General features: G+C 42.4%; 2 protein-coding genes across 5 annotated transcripts in view; one reads left to right on the top strand and one right to left on the bottom strand.

The window, feature by feature from the left end:
- The window catches only part of cftr (CF transmembrane conductance regulator), a 31,342-nt gene extending 16,399 nt beyond the window's left edge, over window positions 1-14,943 (top strand). Inside the window, exons 13-27 of the mRNA XM_017692156.2 lie at window positions 571-657; window positions 1,446-2,157; window positions 2,935-3,066; window positions 3,539-3,576; window positions 4,530-4,810; window positions 4,904-4,983; window positions 5,127-5,277; window positions 8,536-8,763; window positions 9,216-9,316; window positions 11,086-11,319; window positions 12,434-12,589; window positions 12,688-12,777; window positions 13,447-13,619; window positions 13,843-13,948; window positions 14,445-14,943. Coding sequence (XP_017547645.1) covers window positions 571-657; window positions 1,446-2,157; window positions 2,935-3,066; window positions 3,539-3,576; window positions 4,530-4,810; window positions 4,904-4,983; window positions 5,127-5,277; window positions 8,536-8,763; window positions 9,216-9,316; window positions 11,086-11,319; window positions 12,434-12,589; window positions 12,688-12,777; window positions 13,447-13,619; window positions 13,843-13,948; window positions 14,445-14,657 — 2,782 coding nt within the window. The 3' untranslated portion in view covers window positions 14,658-14,943. The remainder of the gene's footprint in view (window positions 1-570; window positions 658-1,445; window positions 2,158-2,934; window positions 3,067-3,538; window positions 3,577-4,529; window positions 4,811-4,903; window positions 4,984-5,126; window positions 5,278-8,535; window positions 8,764-9,215; window positions 9,317-11,085; window positions 11,320-12,433; window positions 12,590-12,687; window positions 12,778-13,446; window positions 13,620-13,842; window positions 13,949-14,444) is intronic.
- A 145-nt stretch (window positions 14,944-15,088) lies between these two features.
- Window positions 15,089-18,645, bottom strand: part of cttnbp2 (cortactin binding protein 2) — a 54,848-nt gene continuing 51,291 nt past the window's right edge. Inside the window, exons 20-23 of one of the 4 annotated variants that reach the window (XM_017692147.2) lie at window positions 18,102-18,153; window positions 17,798-17,909; window positions 17,374-17,523; window positions 15,089-16,673 (exon numbers count right to left, since the gene is read on the bottom strand). In XM_017692147.2, the coding sequence (XP_017547636.2) occupies window positions 16,365-16,673; window positions 17,374-17,523; window positions 17,798-17,909; window positions 18,102-18,153 (623 nt within the window). In that variant the 3' untranslated portion in view covers window positions 15,089-16,364. Of the gene's footprint in view, window positions 16,674-17,373; window positions 17,524-17,796; window positions 17,910-18,101; window positions 18,154-18,645 lie in introns of those variants that run through there. The other 3 variants (XR_005130466.1, XR_005130465.1, XM_037539928.1) reach the window with 3 other exon arrangements.

The following is an 18,645-nucleotide window of genomic DNA, read 5'->3' as shown; positions in this document are numbered from 1 at the left end:
TCTCAGATCTATACATGCCGGTGCTCAGTGGTCTGGTTGAGCAGAACCTTCAGTCTCTTTCTCTTTCACTGCGCAGAGACTCCAGTCAGAACGTATCACAGAATCTATCACCACTTCTAATTTATTTCATCGTAAAATTAAATGCTCTCAGATTTATGCTGACACTGTTTGCCCAGTGTCATTTCCTCCTCTTATTTATCAAGATCTATGATGTTGAAATAAAAGGGCTTTCCGCCCCACAATAACTTTAGAGATACAAGGAAGAAAATAATCCCCATGCCTTTCAGACAGCCAATGTGTGTTAAATAGCTTCCTCCAATCAGAATTATAGAGTTATCTCTCTTCCTGTGAATTTACATAGGCCATAAAAAACAGTTATGCTGTAAGTGCATGACTTTATTGCTTTATTTAATCTATGCCTAGATGGGTATATTGACACTTGTATATTTCATTGTAGGTTTTTACTGGAGTAATTTAACTAGTCCTGTAGAACATAACAGGTTCTCCACTCTGGTCAAATGTGGTGGATGAGACAAGAGCTGGAATAATATTTTAACTTCTGTCTCTCAGGGCCGTGTACAGAGATGCTGATACGTACCTGCTGGATGCACCTTTCACCCATCTGGATATTGCAACAGAGAAAGAAATATTTGACAAGTATGTTTTTTGCAAGCTGCTATTTACCACAAGGTAATATATGTGAAAAGTGTCATTTGAAGTGGTTATAGTGTTTATATCTTGTAGATCAGATAAGCGTTCCAGTCTTGGGTGCTGCCGTGCCCCTCACAAGCTAAATCATATCCTTTCTGTAGTAGATGACTGTAGCACAAATATTACAAAATACATCACTATATAATGGAACTATGGCTAGTGTCATTTGTGAAAGTACAGTTGCTGTTAGTTATGGGCTCAATTAACTGGTAAATATAATGATGAATATGCCACCAATGTATGAACATGTGGGATTTTAAGATTAAGAGACCCTTATTAGTCCCACAAACGGGGAAATTTCACCTCTGCATTTAACCCATCCGTGAAGTGAAACACCACATACACACTAGTGAGCGCACACACACTAGGGGGCAGTGTGCACACTTGCCCGGAGCGGCGGGCAGCCCAATCCGCAGCGCCCGGGGAGCAGTTGGGGGTTAGGTGTCTTGCTCAAGGATACCTCAGTCATATGCTGTCGGTTCTGGGGATCGAACCGGTGACCTTCCGGTCACGAGGCTGGGTCCCTGACCTCCAGCCCACGACTGCCCCAGATTTAGATTATCTATTTAATATCCAATAAGCAACCTCTCCAGGGTGGATGCTGCTTTCCGCCCGGTGACCGCTCGGATAGGCTCCAGCACCCCCCGCATTGAGCTAGTTGTGGACACATCTGATCCTACAGTATCTGTTCAGTTTTAGTCCACGGAGACTTGTGACCATATCTCTTTCCCCAGGTGTCTGTGCAGACTCATGGCCTCCAAGACCCGCATCGTGGTCACCAACAAAATTGAACACCTGAAACGGGCTGACAAGATCTTGTTGCTCCATAATGGCGAGTCCTTCTTCTATGGCACCTTTTCAGAGCTGCAGTCCCAGCGGCCCGACTTCAGCTCTCTGCTACTCGGCCTGGAGGCATATGACAGCATCAATGCTGAACGTCGCTGCTCCATCCTCACTGAGACCTTGCGCAGAGTCTCTGTGGACGAAAGTTCAGGGATCCGGCCTGAACGGCCCTCTTACCGGCAGGTGGCTCCTCCTGCCTACAAAGATGAACGGAAACAGTCAGTCGTCATCAACCCGCTGGTGTCTGACCGCAAGGCTTCCTTTATTGTCACTGGCCTCGAGGAGGAGGTGAAGCGATCACTGCCCGACCGCAAGATCTCCTTGGTGCCTGAGAACGAGCTGGTGGATGAGTCCTTTATGGCTAATGATATGTATCATAATCACGTTGTGCACATAGCTGGTCAGAGGAGACAGTCTGTGCTAGCCTTCATGACCAATGCACAGGGCCAAGGCAGACGTGACCAGCTCCAGTCGTCCTTCCGCCGTCGCTTGTCCATCGTGCCACAAAACGAACTTGCCTCAGAGGTGGACATCTACGCCCGCCGACTGTCCAAGGACAGCGTTTACGACATCACTGGAGATATGGATGAGGAGAATATTGAGGTATGGGACATCAGACACATTGGTGCTACCACAGTTGTAGGACTTGGGTAGTCACCCCATCCTGCAGAGTTTAGATCCAATCAGGGCTGCACAATATGAGCAAAACCCCATGTTGTAATGAGATAAAGGTGAATTCATAACAGGGCATGATTAAAGTGGTTGGTGTGGTGTAGTGTAATGTAGTGGGTAACACCTCTGCCTTCTACACTGTAGACTGGGGTTCAATCCCCCACCTGGGTAAGCCCCCTACACTATACCAATAAGAGTCCTTGGGCAAGACTCCTAACACCACCTTCGCCTACTTTGTAAAGCCGTCAAATTGTAAGTTGCTCTGGATAAGAGCGTCAGCCAAATGCCGTAAATTAAAGAGGCCTGCGTTATTTTGATGACCATTCGGATTATGTAAATGCGTCCATCCAAATACCCATGGAAACATCATTCGGAAGGTCTGAGGTTGGTCGGGATGTTCATAGCACAGAATAAAATATTGGGATTTGTTAGTTATTTTGTTGCCAGTATCACCAAACTGACTAACAAATACTGTGTCATTCAGCTTTAGCTGCAATCCCAAGCTAACATAGTGCAGTGTAATGTATGCAGTGTTGCATTAATGTTGAACTCTTTTCAGGAGAAGAGCTGGACATTGTAGTTGTAGACCGTGCTGTTTTATTTAAGAGTGAACATAGTGAATTGTCAATCCTCGATCATTTGAAATGCATGCTGTTTTTCAGTAACAGTTACCAAATACATTTTAAACGCTGCATGTTTTATTCGCAGGCATGTTTTGCAGATGAACAAATGGAGAATGTCTTTGAAACCACAAAATGGAACACATATGTCCGATATGTGTCAAGCAACAAAAGTCTCATTTATGTTCTGATTTTCATCCTTATCATCTATGCCATTGAGGTAATTAGACAATCACTATTGTAGGAGGCTGAATCACTGCTTTGTCATATTGATCTATGCGCTTCCCAGTAAAAAGGCATGTAAAAATGGAATGAGATGGTGATAATTCGATAATTCCAAACACAATAAGTGATATACTAGTCATGTGTCAACATATGCAGTGAATTTATTGTTTTTAGCTTTGTGAATAAAAATAAAATTCCATAGAAACCCGATTAAGTTGGGCACTATGATGATTGTTTTTTCTAACTCTTTAAATTGCCATTTCTTGTATTCTGTGCCTCTGATAATTAACTCGAGCAGCAGGCTTTAAGCAGCAGGTTTTAAAAAAATACAAACACAAATGCAGAGTGAATTGCATTCAGTTAAAATTGCACTCAAGTATTGCTTTGCTTCAGTTTAATGTATGGCTTCAGTTTAGGTAAGTATGGCTCTTCTTCAGTTCAATGCTTATTTGTATTTGGGTTTGTAGGTGGCGGGATCTGTTGCTGGGATTTTCCTGATAACAGAGTGAGTATTTATCCTTTAACCACATCGTACTGAGAAACTAATTGTCATATAGCACCCATGTGTCAAACACAAGGTCTGTGGGCCAAATCAGGCCCATAACAAAGTCCTTTTTGGCCTGCAAAATAATTTGAATTCGCTATTTTTATTAGCTCATTTCACCCTGGGATACATTGCAGTCCCCAGCATGTCCTGCAACCTAGTGCACATTCAGACCCCTAACAACAATCTATGGGTCAGCAGTTACACAAAAAGAAAAGATGCCTGGTGTCTAGTTCAAGTAAATAGGCAAGTTTAAAAAAGCTAAAACAATGTATTTTTATTTTGAGTCATTTTTGAATAAGTGTTTAATGCTTATTTTGATGTTTGAGTTTTGGCATATTTTAAATAAACAATCAAAAAATGTAAAAATGAAATGAAAGCACAGAGATTTTTAATGTGGCCCACATTCATTCATTATACACAGCAGTAATATCAAACTCTGTTCCTAATAGTTTGACATGAATTTATATATATATATATATATATATATATATATATATATATATATATATATATATATAGACACACACACACACACACACACACACACACACACACACACACTTTGCCCTGCGATGGACTGGCGACCTGTCCAAGGTCTTCCGGTGCTTCCGCCCGATGACCGCTGGGATAGGCTCCAGCACCTCCCTGCGACCCTGAGGGAGAAGCGGCTTACAATATACATATATATATATATATATATATATATATATATATATATCAAAGCAGTACTGTCAATTAGCAGAGCCATAATAACTTGGTTTGCCACTGAATTCTCTGAATATTAATTATTTACTTTTGTTGTCTTAATCAAAAATTAAATCAGTTATGGGGGACTTCCAACATTTGAAAGTCAATAGAATTTATTCAGTCGCTGCAAATAGTCTTAACACCCATATTTGCTTTCTAAACAGTGTAATCTGGAAGGAGGAGTATCGGCTGCTCGACCTGAACAACACCAAACAAGCCAATTTATCCCTGGCAAACTCACAGTACGCAGTTATCATCCGCCCCACCAGCAGCTACTACATCATTTACATCTACGTGGCCACATCAGAAAGCATCTTAGCACTGGGCTTTTTCCGGGGGCTTCCCCTGGTCCACACCATGATCACCATCTCCAAGAAGCTGCATCAGAAAATGTTGGGCTCTGTGCTAAGGGCGCCTATGTCCATCTTAAACACCATGAAGACAGGTGAGTGTCTCAGAGACAAACAGAACTCTGCCTGTTTTTAACGTTTTTGCATATTTGATGTGTCCTACTTGTGTTCTGCTCTTGTTTTTAAAGGTTCTATCATGAATAGATTCACTAAGGATATGGCCATAATAGACGACATGTTGCCCCTCCTGATGTTTGACCTTGTCCAGGTTAGTGGTGTCTGTGATTAGCTCTCAGCATTTTAAAGGGTGGGTTCAGGGCAGTGAGCAGTAACTGGCATGCCGTAAGTGAAGTGATGCATCTGGCCTCCAGTTGGTCTGCCTGCACTAAACTATGGCTTTTCTCTCTACAGTTGACCCTGGTGGTCATTGGATGTATTCTAGTGGTGTCCATCATGCGTCCATACATATTTCTCGCAGCTACACCTTTGGCCATCATCTTTATTGTGATGAGGAAGTACTTCCTGCGGACGGGTCAGCAGCTGAAGCAAATGGAGACAGAAGGTGAGAATGGATGGGGGGGGTAGATGTGCTATGATAGGTCATAATTTTCGGTGAGAATAAAACTCCATTGACGCCGGTTTGTTGTGTTGACGTGAGATCGTCTCAGCAAAACATTCTATCTGAAAAGCCGCTCTTAACCTTCAATGTAAGTTGATGTAAAGAGATTTAATTCCAAGTCATTTTGGACCATTTCTATTGGTCCATTTGTCAACAGCGTTTGTTTCAACAGCAACAATATTTTATTTAGGTGAATATGATGTGATATACATGACTAAATCAAATAAGTTCAGTGCACTTTTCAGAGTTGCATCTGTATGCCTGTGTCTGTATGGACACTCGAACGCAGACAAAAACTGTAAACAGCCTGATTTGCAGTGTTTGATGGAATTCCTGTTGCGTGAGCAATGGAGGTGGCATCTGTGACTTCATATTAGAGACCAGACATACGGTGGTTAGAGACAATGTGAGGATCAGGAAGACTCCTAGGAATGAGCGCTGCATGCCAGTGGAGGTCACAGAGGAGGCAAGAGGGTAAGCCCAGGGCTCGCAGATGAGAGACATGAGTCTCTGATTGTACACTGTACATTCTGGCGTGCGACTTCTCTCCGACAAAGCAGCCAGTTTGACGGAGTCCCAGGCACAAGGTCAGCAGCATAGCAGAAAACAGGAGGGGAGAAGAGGATGAATGAGTCAAGCAGGAGGAGATAGATATCCCAGAGGAAGCTGGTTGGGCGTAGGTCAGAATATGGCCCCTCTATTCGTCTATAACTTCTCAGATGCCCGAGCTGGGCAATAACCCCACCGCGGTCAGTCAGTCCGAGGTCATGCAGGGAGCAGTGAGACCTTTCCGCACTGTACACACAGAACTAGAGCGGTTTTGGAAAGTGAAGCCGGTTGGGGATTTCCTTCCAACTGTGCTGACATCTTTCACTCACTGAGGCAGCACTTTTACGGCGAGAGATCACAGCAAACTGCCAAACTGTGCAAGCCATTCATTTCTGGGACAGGAGGTGGCTGTTGTGTTTGTGAAAGGGGGTTAGGGATGTTCATGTTCTCTGATGAATGTTAGGAATGTGATGATGAATTGAATGTCTGGGGAGTGGCGCTCGTTACGTACTCTACTTTCATAAACATGTGGGTGAGGCTGGGCTGTTCGTGAGTTTGTGCTTGAAAGCAAAAGCACAGAGGACAAACTTTTATTTCTCCCTTCCTTTTCCTGCCTTCCTCCTCAGTGGGACCAGGTGGGATGGGTTGTATAAAATAAATACAGGTTTTTTTAGGCTAATAGTTTAGGATGCAACCTATCAGGTTTGGTCTCCTCCATTTCACTTAGGAGATGTGCCCAGTCTAGGGGTCACTATTGAAGTCAGATGGTTTAAACATTTGGAATTGAGACTCCATGTGTTTGGACAGATGAAAGGAAGATCTATACCATTAAAGCAGCATTGTTTGATGATGAAGATTCACTGACCTTATCGCCCTTATCGTAGAAATCTTAATTTCCTCACTTTTTTTAAATAAAACAAATTGTAGTATGTAAACATGGTAAATTTTTCCCTCCCCAGATTCTCTCTCCAGTCTCTATGGTCCATATTTGAAAGCTAAGCTAAGAAAAACAGCCCCTCCTGTATTTATTTTCTTCATCATGCCATGAAAACCATTGAATTGACATATCTGCCTCCTCGGCCTGCAGTTTAGTCCTACGTATTCGCATTTATAAGCAGAGTTTCAGCCCAGACTACTTTGTAAATGAGGCACAATAGATGCCTAAGACTCACAACAGTCATTTACGTGTTAGGGAAGTGCATTCCCACTAATTTTGAAATTTGCTTCCATAAGATACCCAGGTAACCCGAAGAGAAGAAAATCGTATCTTTTTAGGTGACATTACTGATGCTGCACAAAAAACATAGCATTACGCAGAGGAATACATTTCAAAACATGTTTCATTTCAAAAATAGCCAGGGGTTTTCGCTTCAGATGAGCAAATGAGCTACAGCTATTCAGTACAACACTGGATGCTGATGGAGATTTTCATCTTAAAGTCAGGTGTTTCTTCCTCTTCAGTGCAGGATGTGCCAACATGTTACTTTGTCAGAGAAGTAGAAGAAGAGACCCCAACACCAGCCTAGCCTATTTAATGATAAAAGCTGCCTGGTAACACTTTATTTGAAGGCTACCTACATAAGGGCTTCATAACACATTCATAAGCACTGAATAATGTGTTTATAAAGCACTACTTGAACATTTATTAAGTGCTTATGTTGGTTCTCGCAACCTGACATAAGATGTTTTATGAAATAAATGACATTATTCTTATTATGTCAGTACAAACGTTGAACATATTTACATCACTAAACATTTTAAACACTATACATAATCGCATCAATCATCTTATCTATGCCATGGAGGGAAGAGGGTGTGGTTTCCAGGCATATTTCACCTGATATTAATACAATGTCGTCTTAAGAATGCTGACATATATAGTTATGTATAGTGTTTAAAATGTTTAGTGCTGTAAATATGTTCAACGTTTATTCTTATTATGTCAGTACAATGTCATTTATTTCATAAAACATCTTATGTCAGGTTGCGAGAACCGACATAAGCACTTAATAAATGTTCAAGTAGTGCTTCATAAACACATTATTCAGCGTTTATGAATGTGTTATGAAGCCCTTATGTAGGTAGCCTTCAAATAAAGTGTTACCAGCTGCCGTATCAGTCCTTAAAATACACGCTTGGCAATGCGCTCAGATTATACATAACATAAAATGCTTGCTTATAAAAAGTTGTAAAAATTTCTTGTTTTTCAGTCCCAAATTGGTGCTTCTTTGAATTGTTACCCTGTGTTATTTCTCAGTCTTCTCGTAATGAAATGCAACAAACATGCGAACTGTGATTTCAGTATTTGAATACTGGCGCCTTGAATGGTCAACTCTTCTTCCGTACTTCCATAATTCCTACTCCCCGTGCACAAACCTGTCATGTCCTAAGGGCACAGTAACCAAAACAGCCTGTTTAACTCTGAGAGACAAAACAAATGAATTTGACTGGATATAAACCCACAGAAATGTCACCTAAATTCACGTAAACTTTAAAAATGTTGTGTATTGACCTCGTGCATAGGTTTAAACACATAAAAACTTGCCGTTAAACTTTTTGATACTGACATTACAAACATGGCCTGGTGTTCCTAATTGTTCCTAATTTCTTCTCTTTCCCTTTTTATCTTTCTCTCTTTTTCTCTCCATTCAGCTCGGAGTCCTATCTTCTCCCATCTCATTATCTCCCTGAAGGGCCTGTGGACAATCCGGGCCTTTGACCGGCAGGCCTATTTTGAAACCCTTTTCCATAAAGTTCTCAACACCCACACGTCCGTCTGGTTCCTCTACCTCTCCACCCTGCGCTGGTTCCTCTTCCGTGCTGACATCATCTATGTCTTCTTCTTCACCATCGCTGCTTGGATTGCTGTAGGAACCAACCGTAAGAGCTCTCTCTTCCACTTTCTGCTTCTGGAACTAAGTCTTAAAATAGGCTCCTTACTCTGTACACAGTGCACTATATTGGGCATGAGGCTTTTACACCCCACGTAGTGTACTGAATGTGAACTACTGAATCCTTCCATGTGCTCAAGATGGTCTTGGAGCTGAGTAGTGGAGCTGAGGCTGTGGCGAGAGAGCAGATGCTACTGTTTGGCTGTTTATCTTGAGGGCTTTCTCACGTAACAGTAAAGCCTTGTGGGTCTAAAACGCCAGTGAATGCTTGATTTGGCAGGTTTCACAGACAATTAATTTCATTGAGAGGTAATTGTTAGCAGTGCTTGGAAAAAATGCCTTTGAAGTGATATTTGAGGTCATTGCATGGACCGTTGTGCTTGATGTTTATGCACGTGTGTGTGTGTGTGTGTGTGTGTGTGTGTGTGTATTATTCCACAGAGGATAAACCGGGTGAGATTGGTATCATTGTAGCCCTGGCAATGCTCATTCTAGGCACCTTCCAGTGGTGTGTCGTCACCAGCATTGCAGTGGATGGAATGGTACGTGTCCTTGTCTCTCTCCCACGCACATCCATACACTCATTCATTAGGTTTAAGGAATCTTTGTCGCTGTTCTTTTCTGCCTTTCTCCTCAGGGAAGCTGCAGCCTTGCTTGTTTTTGACTTGAGCTAAAGGGCAGAAGTTGTCCTGTTCTATAATGGTGTAGAAGAGACTGTGTGTGCAGGCTGTTGATACTTCAAAGCTTTTTTCCCTCCTTTTTTCCCACCGTGCTTGTCTATGGCTTGCTGAGTCTGACTTGACTGGCCTTATCTGGGTGCAGAACATTAAGTTCTCCCAAAGTTGCCCTGAAGAGGTTGGAAATTTCGTCACAGATATGCAAATAGAAATGGCTACACACACAAACTCTTACTCACATACAGATATTCAACCTCAGATTTACTCACATGCGCTCACGCTAAGGTTGGCTTTACATGCTAAAACTTTCCTGCGACTAGTTGCATATTGGGAGTTGCATGCAGCACAATTTCCATGCAATTTGACAGTTACACAAAGCAATTCAAAAACAAAGTCACGTGCAACACATTTGCTTACTACACTAATTAGCCAAATTTGCAGTATGTGTTTTTAATACGCCCTGTGATGGACTGGCGACCTGTCCAGGGTGTATCCTGCCTTCCGCCCGAAGACCGCTGGGATAGGCTCCAGCACCCCCTGACGGAGAAGCGGCTTAGAAAATGGATGGATGGATGGATGGATGGATGTTTTTAATACATCACATCATTCTTGATTTATACATTTTTGCATGTTATTTATATTTGCATATCCAGCTGTTATTGCATTTCTTTTTTCTATGTCTATATACAGTATCTATCTATCCATAGTTTGATATATTTGAATTTTTTATTGTTTTGTTTATGCTACGCCTTTGAAAATTAATTTTTAAGTAGCCACTATGGTTGCACCTCATTCCTCGCTTGTCTTGGCCTAGAAGCACTGCAGGATGTCATTTGAGTGCCCTTTTCTGTAATAATTTGATCCCAAATACACACACACACACACACACACACACACACACACACACACACACACACACACACACACACACACACATCTTCTAAGCCGCTTCTCCTTCTGGATCGCGGGGGGTACTGGAGCCTATTCCAGCGGTCTTCATGCGGAAGGCAGGATACGGGTTGCCAGTCCATCGCAAGGCAGTGATCCCAAATGCAGAAGAAAATAAGTGATCTAAATACAAAGATCATGATAACCGCAGGATAACAAAGAAAAATAAACAGTGGCACAAACAGCCGTAACAGGAGCTGAAGTTAAGCCAGCAAGTTACAGAAACATTAGCTTTGAGAAAAACGTTTTTTGTTTCTCGTGTTTCAGGCAACTGACAAAAGCAAAGACGAGCAATCTTGCATGAAGTCAGTCAGTTTGTTTTCAGTTTGTAGTTTTCAGTCATCTACTGATTGATTTTCTTTTCTATTAATTGGTTGAAATCAGTTGTTTGAAATGATTAATGTGATCATGTGATGCACTGTCTGTGATTCGAGTAGCTGTTTCGTGAAACTTCTTGCATGGAGTTGAGATGCTTAAAACTGTTGGACAGTTTACATTATCCAACTTAAGTGAAGTTTAGTTTAAGTGAAGTTTTAAGCAGCTTAAGTTGCATGACAATAAAGCCAGCCTTAGACTCACCTTCAGCACACACTCAATCACAGAGGTTAAGCATAATTTAGAAACCAAACTCTGTGGGAGGTAATATCTTAACATGATTACATCATCGCTCTTGTCATCACCTCCAGATGCGTTCAGTGGAACGCGTCTTCAAGTTCATCGACCTGCCATCTGAGGAGCCCAAACCCAAGCTGGGCCAGAGAAAAGCCAAAAACTTGGTCATCGAGAACCCAGATGCCTCCAATGAGGCCATCTGGCCCAGCCGTGGACAGATGGACGTGCAGAATTTAACGGTCAAATACACTGAGGCCGGGCATGCCGTGCTCAACAACCTCTCCTTCACAGTGGAGGGTGGACAGAAGGTAGGAAAAGTGTAGTTTACAAACCCAAAATCCACTTTAGTGACTATAGTTACAACTATGAGGGAGTCTCTGCCTGGCTGTTGTGGTTATAAAGAGCTAACTATCCCAGTTAATTAGCTCTTTGGGGCAGTCGTGGGCTGGAGGTTAGGGAGCTGGCCCTGTGACCGGAAGGTCGCCGGTTCGATCCCCAGCGCCGACAGTCCATGACTGAGGTGTCCTAGAGCAAGACACCTAACCCCCAACTGCTCCCCGGGTGCCATGAATAGGGCTGCCCACCGCTCCAGGCAAGTGTGCTCACTGTCCCCTAGTGTGTGTGTTCACTAGTGTGTATGTGGTGTTTCACTTCACAGACGGGTTAAATGTTGAGGTGGGATTAAAATAGTATCATTTAACTTTAGCACTTCCCTTTAGTTGTGAACTGGCTGATGAGACATCGTGGAGGAATCCCTCAGTCCCATAGCAGATAGCAGTAACTCCTTGGCCAGGGCCTGCTGGAGGGCCCAAAGTTTTATTACACACTTACCTACATAACGTAAGAATAGCTCAACCAGTTTGCATTGAAGTCCCTGTAGTTACTCAACAATAAGCCTGTGATTTTAAAGGGATTACATGTAATCTGGAGATTTTAATAGTCTAGAAATGTTCCAGTCCAGACTGAGCTATTGGACTGTACCACTCTTGAATACTATTGAACATCTACACTACATCCACAAGTAAAAGTTTGGGCATTATCCTTTTGATAATTTTAAAGCAAAAAAAAACCCAAACAAAATAATAATAGTGGCATGCACAAATGTTTGGACACCCTACTAAGTCAGTACTTAATAAAACCCCTTTAGCAGACATCACAGCTCACAATGCCTTTTATATTGAGTTAGGAGTCTGTCTATTTCCTAAATTGTGCTGTTGTAGAAGCCAGCCTCTTTTGAGCCCCAATTTCTTGACTACATGACGTTTGCTTCCAGAATTTGCTGGCAGTTTAAGTGTAATGCCAAGCATGCTGTCTAGTCCCTGAATGGACACAAATAATGAAAGGTCATTTGCACAGCGTTTCATCATCTTTAATAATGTGTATGGTAGGAATGTTAATAGGACATTGTGTTTGTGTTTTTAGGTGGGCATTTTGGGCAGAACAGGCTCTGGGAAGAGCACACTTTTCAGTGCTCTCCTGCGCCTGACCTACACAGACGGAGACATGGCCATCGATGGTGTCTCCTTCAACAACATGCCCCTGCAGAAGTGGCGCAAGGCTTTTGGTGTGGTGCCTCAGGTATATCCACACCACTCTTTCTTCATCACTCTTCTTCTTAGATACCCTCGTCCTGCTCCACTCAGTTGTTTTTCATTTTGACTCCTTTGCTGTTGCAGAAAGTTTTCATCTTTACTGGAACATTCCGTATGAACCTGGACCCCTATGGTTGCCACAGTGATGAAGAGCTGTGGAGCGTTGCTGAGGAGGTGAGACTCATTACTGCAATACACTGACTGACTAAGTTCATTTGGGTTAGGTTGTTAATTGTGGAACTCTGATGCTCTAAAGACACTAATTTCTTGTCAAGGGACCATGGCTATTCTGTGTTGGCCAGCAATGACCCTATATTTAAGTCGGCATTATCTAAATTGTGCATTAGCTGTAATATTGTTATTTAATGTTGATGTGCTCCAGCACTCCCTGGACCCAGGAGGATAAGCGGCTTAGATGATTATGAGATAACTAAAATATGACAAAATCTAGATTGGGCAGTCATGGGCTGGAGGTTAGGGATCCAGCCTCGTGACCGGAAGGTTGCCGGTTCAATCCCCAGAGCCGACAGTCCATGCCTGAGGTGCCCTTGAGCACGACGCCTAACCCCCAACTGCTCCCCGGGCGCTGCGGATTGGGCTGCCCACCGCTCTGGGCAAGTGTGCTCACTGCCCCCTAGTGTGTGTGTGCTCACTAGTGTGTATGTGGTGTTTCACTTCAGGGATGGGTTAAATGCGGAGGTGAAATTTCCTCGTTGTGGGACTAATAAGGGTCTCTTATTATTTTGTCAAAACATAAGAAAAAATGTGACATTCTGAACTGCATGGGTTGTGCTACTTGGCATCCTGGACGAGTACTGTTAATGCCCATCACTGTTTCTGCAGGTGGGTCTTAAGTCAGTCATTGAGCAGTTTCCTGATAAGCTGGACTTTCAGCTGGAGTATGGGGGGCACGTGCTGAGCTACGGCCACAAGCAGCTGATGTGTCTGGCCCGGTCAATCCTTAGCAGGGCTCGTATCCTGCTGCTTGATGAACCTAGTGCCCACCTCGACCCACTGTATGTAAACAAACATCATGCCACCATAACTGTAGTGTATGTTTTTAGCTAGCCACTTAGACATGGTCCTAGGCCTGTTTAAACCGATATCACACTGGTAGACGTCAGTCTTATACGTTGGTTGTGTTGTGTTAATAAGCTGAGATCCTTTTAAGGATTCTGAAATGAAAACGATGAAGCGAGCTTTACTGTCTGACGGTAACTGTGGGCTGTTGGATTACAGCACTGTGAAGGTACTGAAGAAGACGCTGAGGCAGTCCTTCTTCACCTGCACCATCTTACTGTGTGAACACAAGGTGGAACCACTGCTCGAGTGCCAGAGCTTCCTGGTAAAGCTCTTTCTCTCCTTACTTTCATTCACAAGACTCTGCTAGGCTACTATATAAAAACACTTATGACATATTAACATAACATTATGACATTATTAACTATAATATAGGCATGAATCACTCCATTTTCTCTTCTAATACATATTCAGATATATAAGCTTATCTGCTAATAAGTGTGTATCAATTTTTCTTCAGCTAGAAATCTGTGTGGAATAGTTTGTGAACATTCTTTTATACTTAAGATTCTGCAAGGCTTTAACTACACACCACATTTTAACTTTTAAATAAAATGCATAAGAAACAAATGACAGCAGGCTACTGGATAAGTCTCTGTCACACTATAATGACCATGACTAAAACCCAACGTGGATTGGTCATGTCTGGTTTGGTGCATCGCTGCTATTATATCAGGAATTCAGCTATTCATGCGGCATCCGAGTGTTGGACTTTGTGATACTGAAGGTCACTCACGGTTTGATCTATTACTTTGTTACAGATGATGGAGCAGGGTAAAGTGAAGACCTACGAGTCCATCCAGAGACTCCTAAATGAGACCAGCCAGCTGAAACAAGCCATTAGTCCAGCTGAACGCCTCAAACTCTTCCCCCGTCGCAACTCCAGCATGCATGTTCCTCAGCCCAAGCTCAGCACCGTCACACTCACCCTGCAGGAGGAGGCAGAGGACGACATCCAGGACACTCGTCTCTGAGCCCCGCTCAACAGAGACCATACAGAGGACTCTATTTACATGAGCTCAATGAGGGACAAAATCCAGCTTACTGACAAGGCTGTCCAATAGGAACACTCTTCATATTTTGAGAAGCGTTTTTCTGAAGGAGGACTTATGAACGTGGTTAAGATCATGGTACAATGGACAAGTAAGACAATTCAAACATTTTTATACATGCAGTAAATTATATATGCAGTAAATTAAGGTACTAGACTTTCAGAAGAGGAAACCGTGGGAGCAGGAACGAAGGTCAAATACTGAAGAAGAAAAAAAAAGACATTTTTATGAGTTATTCTTGTGTCCATCATCGCATTTCAGTACATCTCCCTCTTAACTTATTGAGTCAATGTGAGACCACAGGTGTCCATGACATTGCTTTTTTTTAATGCAAATCACGTAAATGGAAATAGTAATTTTTTTCCCTTTTATTTTTATTTAGGAATTTCATGGAGCTATGGACAAATGGAATGAAAAATGTTGATTTGCTTAGATGTAAATAGATAAACAGTGTTTCTGTAAACATGGATGTTTTGATACAACTGTTCTCCCTCAGGTTTGTTCTTGGTATAGCCAAACATGGATATATATAGCAAAAGGTACTTGGATCATAATCTCAAGTGACCCCCTTCCTTGCCAGAGACTGCATTTTCTGCCCTACCTGGCTAGTTTTTAGGACCTATTTGTTTATCATAGTTTTTTCCATTCAAGATCATTTTCAAATGTAGGTCAGTGACACTGGAGCATATATGGGGGTGCTTCAGGGGAAAAAAGCAAGGGTTGAGTTGATGGTTGGGGTGACAGTGCATTTTTAATTGTGCTGGGAGGAAAGAGGACAATTCTCTGAACCTCACCAGCCGACAATTCAACATCAGTGGTCGACTATAATCTCTTCTGTACATATGAACAACGGCAGGTTTAAAGTAACACTTGATTATCCTAAGCGTTTATTACAGAAGAACAATCAGTCATAAATGAAATGTGTGCTGCCTTAATTATTCAGGGGTGGCTATTAGGCAGGGTCTAAGTTCGAACAAGACTCTGGACGCTTTCTATGGGGAGCTGAAACTACTCATCATGGCTTTACAGACAAAAGAAAGTAACCTGTGTTTTCAATGACTTTACTTATTGCCACATTCAGTTCACTTTGAAACAAGTGAAAAATATCAACCAAACTTTTATATTACAAACACTATGTACAGTTTTTTTTTCTCTCTCTCTCTTTTAGGTTCATCAATGTACAAGCTCAATACCACATACACTAGTCTATATAACATTTAAGTTCCCATTTTTTTTTATTTACACATATTTGGTAAAACCCTGATTAATTTGAACAATATTTAAAACCAACCTTGCAACTATTTGAAACATAAAATACTTGTTTTAAAATACTTAATAGCAAAAAAGACTTGCTTGCTTTTTCTTTGATCCACAATGTTTTTACCTAAAAGGCAAAAGCTGACAAAGCGCTTCTTTCATTGGCCTTCCCTGCCTGCTTCCTTTGATACTCGCTTCAAACTCAATACTTCAACAGTGAAATATAATAAAACTATGGTCCCCAAGTACACAAGGTAATATAGTGTGACAAGTATGGACAACGTGTATAAATACTAAAAGGCTGTCAATAACATAACTTCACAATGTGGAGGGAGTTTACAGAGTAAGTATACAGGGTTGGGAGGGGAGGGTCTATCCATGGTTGTTGTAGTTTTCGTGTGAGTTGGAGTTCAGAATCCAGATGTCTTCTGATTGGTTGTTTCTGTTGTTGGGTAGAGGCTGCCTCGTTCTGCTGCTCAAGTGGGATCTGCTCGGGGTGTTTCTGTGGTTTTGGGACAATCGGCTGCTGCTGCTGTTCATGTTGGAGCTTTGGGTTGTGTTTTGGTTGGTGCTGCTGGGTGCCTGCTGGAGCCCCCTGCTGCTGGGGACTGGGAGCTGAGACCTGGGCCTAGCTGCACGCCGAGGGGAGGCGTGGCTGCCTGCTGAATGGCTACTGTCAATCTGTGGACAATTCATCAGTTCAATCAGTGCCGTGTATGTGCTTTTCTCACAGACATCACCGCAAACCAAACTGTGTGCGCACGGCCTCACAGCAGGTACAGCCAAATCAGTTTAGTGGTGTCTAATGTTTCTGAGCGATAGACTGAAGCTCTGCAACAGGAGTGTCAGGTCCTAGAGGGTTGCAGCTCTGCAGTCTGCTCTAGAACACCCATCTGAAGTCAATGGAGATGGGCCTCGACATTTGAATACACATTTATTCCAATCGTCTTAATATTTCGTTCACTTAATTACGAGAGCTGCAGAGAGTCCGGCCACAAGCAGCTGATACTGTGTCTCATACAACATCTAAGTGTATGTGGAAATATTTCAAACAAGATAAATTCACATAGTGCGAGCTTTTCATCTCCACATCAGTCTGTAACTTGTAGTTTGCTACATTGCATATGTAAAAAGCACAAAGATACATCATTAAATCAAACTAACGTACATATTTATGTTTTTTGGCTTTTTTTCCAGTGTGAAATATTTTCTCACTGGGATATCTGAGCAGCGTTCATTTAGAAATGGTTTATATGACCAACTGTAGAAACCGAGCTTGGTTAGTATTAATAACAAGGATGAGGTGCATTAAATCAGTGAAGACATTACAGTGCTGGGGCAGCTGACCAGTTGACACAGCTGCTCTAGAGGCTGGTTTTACCTGCTGCGGTAGAGGCTTTGCCGTCTCCACACCGCTCTCTGTTCTGCTGGCCTGCGACTGGAGCCCAGCATAGCCCTGCTCATCCTTCCTCTGTGGTGCAGGTTGACTCGAGCTAGGGAGCATGATGAAGTCTTCCTGGGACAAAGCAATCTGCAGCACAGGCGAAAGAGGGAAGGAATGTTCCATAAACGCATATGGAGAGTCTACAAATCCAAGTCTGAATGCTCTAGAAACAACGCTGTGAACATTTGAGATCAGTCCCACACACAATATTTGAGCAAAACCCCCACACACTGCATTTCTAATGAAAAAATTACATAAATTATACAAATGTCTAATTTGTATAATGTGACTGCATCGTTTCACTGGGACAAACAGATGTGGAAACTTATAACACCTTGTACAGAATGGAAGATTGGGTTACCTTGCTTATGTCGGGCTCGGATTTGCTGGAGCACATGGTCTGTAGTTCCCTGATCAGATCGCTTTCATCATCAGAGTAGAAAGACAGACCGACTGGGTCTCCATCACTGAGCCTGAAGGAGCATGTTCAACAATCAGCATCACTACACACAACACCGAGTTCTGTTACACAACAGCCAGGCCCACTGGGTCCCTCACTGAATAACCCAAAATGCTGCAGTGCTTATGTGGAAGAAAGTGACTGAACTAACGGTGCCCTCTGCTGGTGGCAGTGCAGCCAACATGCACAGTTTGAGAAAACAAACCTGGGATGACTGACATTTGTCATTAAGTGGACGTCTGAATTGGCCACAGACCCTGAAGGGTGAAAAGACAGCATAGGGTTACCCTGACCTTTACTCAAAGGCAGGTCAGATTAATGCATGGTGAAATACACACAGGTGACATATTAAAAGAAAATATGAAGAGTGCAAATTCTTCCAAACAGGTGTGCTACAGCTAACATCACACCATGCTCTGTGGCATGTAGAAAATACTAAACAAGCCTAGGTGACCTTTTTGGATCAAGCTGGCAAGAGGAAAAATTTGAGAAAAAAATAAAAATAATAATAAAAGTAAATAAATAATAATAAAAAAACATTATTAGGACACAAGGACATTAATTCATTAGGATGCTCAACTAGTAGTTTCATCAACTAGATAGTTTCACTAAAATGACATCTGCATTTAGATTTGGGAAAGACGTCAGTAACTTGGGTTGGAAACTGGGGTCAAAACTGTAGTTTGTTTGGAGAAATGTGTGCTGGTCAAATGAGTCGGTCACTCTTCACTATATTCTCATGTGGGCAA

The sequence above is a fragment of the Pygocentrus nattereri genome, chromosome 7 (assembly GCF_015220715.1).
Source record: "Pygocentrus nattereri isolate fPygNat1 chromosome 7, fPygNat1.pri, whole genome shotgun sequence".
Classification (NCBI taxonomy): domain Eukaryota; kingdom Metazoa; phylum Chordata; class Actinopteri; order Characiformes; family Serrasalmidae; genus Pygocentrus; species Pygocentrus nattereri.
The sequence above is the reverse complement of the archived record's forward strand: the minus strand, read 5'-3'. Positions and strand labels throughout refer to the sequence as shown.